The 5736-nt window shown below is 36.7% G+C and overlaps 1 protein-coding gene across 1 annotated transcript; it reads right to left on the bottom strand.

Annotated features, from left to right (window-relative positions):
- Positions 1-2133: 2133 nt before the first annotated feature.
- Positions 2134-4370, bottom strand: LOC131979458 (trace amine-associated receptor 13c-like). The gene is made up of 2 exons (XM_059343445.1): positions 4198-4370; positions 2134-3862 (listed from the first exon to the last, which is right to left on the bottom strand). The coding sequence occupies exons 1-2, from the start codon at positions 4368-4370 to the stop codon at positions 3043-3045; spliced, it is 993 nt and encodes a 330-aa protein (XP_059199428.1). The 3' UTR covers positions 2134-3042.
- Positions 4371-5736: the final 1366 nt, after the last annotated feature.

The raw sequence follows: 5736 nt of genomic DNA, 5'->3' as shown, positions 1-5736 counted from the left end.
GGCTTCAAATTTACGAACCTGAGAGAGACGTTTACACTATGAATGATAAGAAAACAACACTTTTAAAAAAAAAATCTTTAATTGTGTCAACTCAAACTGCAAGAAAATGTAATTTATATTGGTGAAAATTGAAAAGAATGTATTCGTATAGTGGGAGATTAAGTTGATTTTTCAATTATGGCCAAATGAGGTTGTGTGTGAAAGTGGGATGTACAATGAGGTGTAATACTCTTGTGTAGTGTAATGCAACATAAGTGAATAAGGCAAAAACGCCGCTTAGCATGCTGATTGCGAATAACAGAATTTACACATTACATGCAGACAGCTTTGGCTCAAACAGTGGGGACACATCCCCCATCACAACATCAAAACTTTAATCGATGCTTCTTGATCTGATGTGTGTTGTTAAGTACTGCTGTTGTGATGATTATTTAGCCATGCCATTTGAAATTGGATGTTAGTTGGTAAAGGCCTGGGTTCTGTGTAAACAAGGCTAACAATTTCATTTTGGGTCTTCTACAACAACTCAGAACACTTGAAATTGGCCTTTTAACAGACACATATAGTCAAAGTAAGCATGGTCTTTTGTTCTCCTTAGATGAAAGACTGTCCACCATTTTGATTTTACCTGATTCCTTGTCTACCCTAACCTAACCCTGTGAAGCCCTTTTATCACACACTCATACTCTTTCTCACATTTTCAAACTGTAAATAGTCTGTTAGATTAGATATTGTATATTCTGTTGCTTTACTTTGATTTTAGAATAAATATCTTTTTGGATATTCACGCTGTCCTTTTTAGTATTGCACATGATTGAGTGAGATGCCACCCTCCTCTATTAGAAGAATTCCAAATTCCTTCAAACATTGCTTAATGTTATCACGGTAACTTGATTATAATTGTTAAGGTAATTATAAGTCAGATTTCCAAATTGATAATTTAATAACTTTAGGAGACTGATTTTAGGTGAATTTGCTATCTTTTCTCTGTTTTACAGAGTGGTGCCCCATTTCGAGGTGATTTGAGAAAATCAAGTCATATCATATTTTATTATTATAAATAATTATTTACAATCATTGTTATTAATTCTGATGGTCATTCTTGAACCCTAACATTGTTTTAGTACCTCCGTATGAGGGATAGCATTATTACATCTTACATGTACATGTACATCTTACATCTGTTTACTCCTATATCCTTACATATTTTGGTTCCCTGTTGTGAGTTCCCTGTCATACATTTAGTTTGGGACATACTCTTTCCCGACATAACCTTGAAATGATAAGAGATGTGTTGCTGGATCAGAAGCGTCCACTCTGTGTGTATGGGGCAGAACACGTGGTTCTTTCTGTTGTGGCTCTAAAACAAAGCAGCTGGAACAGAAAATCGAAGCGCACACCGTAAAGAGCACACTACTAGAAGCTGCAGGATGATGAATTGATTAACTTAATGACAAAGATACAACACTTTTTTTTTATTGCTACACTGCTCTCTTGAGGTTGACCTGTACCCTGCTAATGTGCTCAGAGCAGAGTTCAACAAAAAGAGGAGAATGTTACAATGTCCTGATTCCTGCTGAACTGTTTGGCATGTTTAGTTATATCTTGTCTATATATTCCTATAGATGCATGGCTATCTGAGTGAACCCACAATTCCCAGGAATGAGAGTCCACTGTTGTATTGGAAAAGCAACATGTCTCTCTTCCCTGCCCTAGCCAATGTGGCACGCAAGTACCTCTTGGCTCCATGTACATATGGACAGTGAACATCTTTTCAACAGCTCATGTTATCATATATATATGTTTCAGTGCTTGGGACATTTACTTTAGAGCAGCTATTCTCAACCTTGGGGTCGGGACCCCAATTGGGGTCGCGAGATGATTTCTGGGGGTCGCAAAATCATTTGTTTTAGTCTTTTTGGTCACTTAATGTCTTTTTTTGATCATTTTGTGGTCAATTTGTGTCTTTTTTAGTAATTTGGTGTCCTTTTTTTGGTCATTTTGTTTACTTTTTTTGGTCATTTTGTTTCTTTTTTGAGTGATCTGAACTGTGCATGTGAGATTTTGTTCAGTGAGCGGGGGTCACGGACAACATGCATGTTAAATTGGGGGTCGCGACTCAAAAAGGTTGAGAACTACTGCTTTAGAGAACATCAGAATGTGTAAGTTCAGACTACACTATCTGTTAAATATTCTTAAGTTTGATAATGTGTTGAATATGTCTGTATGTCTGTCTGTTTGCCATTAATATTGGCAAATTTATTTTTCAAATTTACAGTATGTACAAAGTATGAGTATCATAGAAAGTATTTTTATACTTCTCGTATCGACATCTGTAAATACTGGTTATCTGCCGTAATTGCATGTTAATATCGGTTATCAATATCACCCAAAATTTTGGTGCATCCTAATATAAATTCCTTAGATGACAGAAACCATATTTGGGAATAATGTTTATAACTTGTTCTTTTGAATAAGTTGTGCAGCCGAGACAGGCTGTGATACACTCAAAGAAACATTTGCAGATCCCACGCAGGAAGAAGATCTGTGAAGCTTAATAAACAGCATCAGAAATGGATATCTCCTGACTGAGATGTTCACTGTCACAAACACACCAAAGATGTTACTCTTATCAGACAGACCTGCAGAGAGAGAGAATAGTCAACAAGGAGTCAACAGTTCGCTTGACTTCATGCCCTTCTACAGATAAAGAGCTTTTCTGATAGATGAGCAGATTATTCAGATGTTTTAAAGGTTTGAACTGGGTCAAATGTCAGGTATTTTACACATTTGAATAAATCATGAAATGGGAGATACAAAACTTTGTGATTTATTAATTTATCTTCACCAACCTTTTGTCACACCTGTTAGATTACAGAGACCTCATATTGGAGATATCATCACATTGTTTAGTTTTCAGTTTGAACAACATTTTATCATTTGACTTCTACGTCCTTTTGTATGAAAATCAGCAGGGAGGGAAAACACAGAAATACTTTTTTTTTCTCACCAATTTCCTTTCCTCATCCTTCCACAGCTTCTCTACAGTATGTTGGCCTCACAGGAGCCAGGCTGCAGTATCTGAAGAGTAACAATATGTTTAACTGTTCTTCTGAACCAGGGATAAAACAAGGCATAAATCACAGGGTTTAAACAAGAGTTAAAAAAGTACAGATATGCAATAAAGTATGCAGTTGAATGACTCATGAATTCATATCCTCCCATAGTTACAAAGTAAGTTGGCGTGAAACACATTAGAAACACAATTACCAAAACACCAAGAGTCCTGGCTGCTTTCAGCTCAGATTTCTTTGCTGCTTTAGTCACTGAAATCTTCTTTGTGACAGCTGTAATGTGAGAGCGCATGGCACGAGCTTGAGACACAGCCACAACAAATACTCTCATATATAAAACTATGATGACAGTAACAGGAACAATAAAGTCTAAAAGAAGCTGAAGATCAGCGGCAGTGTTATCAAATACACCTGTACAATCTCCATAGCAGTAATCAGTGTTTTCTTTTTGTTGATTAAGATGTAAATTAAAGTAATAACTATTGTAGACAACTGTACAAAACCATAAGAGACAAACACAGACTTTAACTCTATTCACAGTGATTCTGGTGGTGTAATGCAAAGGGTCACAAATAGCCAAATAGCGGTCAACTGATATGAGTACCATGTTTACGACTGAAGCAGAGAAAGTGATATAGGAAACAAACACATAAAGAGAACACACAAGGTCACCAAACAACCAGCAATGTGTTCTTTGTAGTGCATCTACTGGCATCACCAGGAGGCCCACAAGAAAATCTGAGACAGCCAGAGAGAGGAGGAGGATGTTGGTGGGTGTGTGGAGCTGCCTGGAGGAAAAGAGGAAAAGCATCATTCTACAAAACAGTCCGCATAACAAAATGACCAGAAAAACCTCCAACTATTCATAAAAACAGATATATGCAATTGGATGTTTTCTGATCAGCAACACATACAGTGAACATATCTAAGTGCAGATGTTTTAAATTACAATATAGAGGATTTTTGTGTTAACATGCAGTCAGGAATACAGAAAACAAGACTAGTGTTATAGGAGCAACATTATTCAATGGCAGTTCAAAGACAATTCTTCTTAATCTACAGCAGTTCTTCACATGTGTAAAGTACAAAACCTGTAAAGAGAAACTAAAAAGTGAATCTCTGCCTGAAGTGGGAGACTGAGATGATGATGAGCAGGTTGAGGACCGCAGTGAGAACAGAGATGGAGTACAGTGCAATGTCAATGAACAATGTTTCAGGCCAAGTAGATGCTGGCATCCAGCAGGAGATATTGGGAAATTCTGGGAAACAGATCTCCCAACCATGCTCAACCTCCATCTTCAGAGATCTGCAGCTCTGGCAGCTTTCTGAACAAAACTGAGTCTCATCATCTACCTCTCTCACATTCTCATAATTTCACCCCTCCTTTTCCCCTCTGTGTATTTTGGACACTGATGTCCGTTCCCTCCTCACTTTGACACACAATCATCTTCATCACTTTCTGAAACTGAAAAGTTAAAGATAAACTAGGACTGCACGCAGTACTGAACGGGCCCTCGCAGTACACGGCATGCTGCCGTTGGGGTGTGTGCGTTACAGGAACCAGTCTATACCTATAGTAGTATACTCTAAAAGAATTTTGATAACCCAAAGAATACTATAATAACTTTTTGTCATGAGGGTCCATAGATGCTGTGTGAAAAGTTTGGTGGGAAACGATGAAATTGCCTATGAGGAGTTTGAAAAAGTAGGTTTGTGACATTTCGCGAATTTGCGGAAAAAATCTCCGGGTGAAAATGGGCGTGTCTTATATCACGAGATTCAGCACAACTCGGTGAACGCGTGGATATAAGTTTTTTTTTTTTCCAACACTATCTTTATTTATTTTATTCAGACATAATAACACATACATATAACTACTGGGACTCCGAACATATGCCCCAAACCATGTAAAACACAAATAGTAAATATAAATCACAAACAAAAGAAGGAAACTTAAATACTCAATCAAAATAAAAATAAAAATAATAAAATAAAAAAAATTAAAATTTAAAAAAACGACACGATACTACATAAGTAAATAAAAATAAATAATAAGAGTACAGATGGGGGAGAATAAATACAAAACCAACCATACACTGCATATAAATGTATAAACACGTAAATTAGAAAGTGGTCAGTCAACACCAGACAAACATTTTTCCAAAATGGGCTGCAGAGGGCTACTTATGGGTCATCCCCAGGTGTTTCCACCAAACCTGACAAGTCTTTATTCGAAAGAAAATTTCTAAAGGGGCCCCAGATGTTATCAAAAATATGTTGTTTACCCTTGATTGCATATGTGATCTTTTCTAAGGGCAAAGTTGCTGTTAATTCAGAAAGCCATTTACCTATCCTTGGTCTATCCACCTCTTTCCAAGCTATTGCAATGACTCTTTTGGCCAACAACAGGCCTATATCTAAAAATAATCAATGCTTCTTTCTTATGTTACAATTAGCTGGGTAGATACCCAATAGGAATATTTTTGGATCTAAATGTAATTTTATCTCTAATATTTCCTCAATACACTGTTTCACTTCTTCCCAGAATTTCTTAATTTGAGAACACTGCCATAAACAATGGAAAATCGTGCCTTTTTCTTTGTCACATTTTATGCAAACATCTGGTATAGCGTTATTGAATTTGTTAAGTTTAACTGGGGTC

This window comes from Centropristis striata, chromosome 10 (assembly GCF_030273125.1).
Source record: "Centropristis striata isolate RG_2023a ecotype Rhode Island chromosome 10, C.striata_1.0, whole genome shotgun sequence".
Classification (NCBI taxonomy): Eukaryota; Metazoa; Chordata; class Actinopteri; order Perciformes; family Serranidae; genus Centropristis; species Centropristis striata.
This window is presented reverse-complemented; position numbering and strand designations above follow the sequence as displayed.

What these genes read in the sequence shown, in the direction of transcription:
- LOC131979458 (XM_059343445.1), bottom strand. Translation starts at nt 4,370, where the DNA reads ATGGAGGTTGAGCATGGTTGGGAGATCTGTTTCCCAGAATTTCCCAAT. An exon ending in ATCTCAGTCTCCCACTTCAG is followed by an intron (nt 3,863 to 4,197) that starts GCAGAGATTCAC and finishes CTTTTCCTCCAG; the next exon opens with GCAGCTCCACACACCCACCA.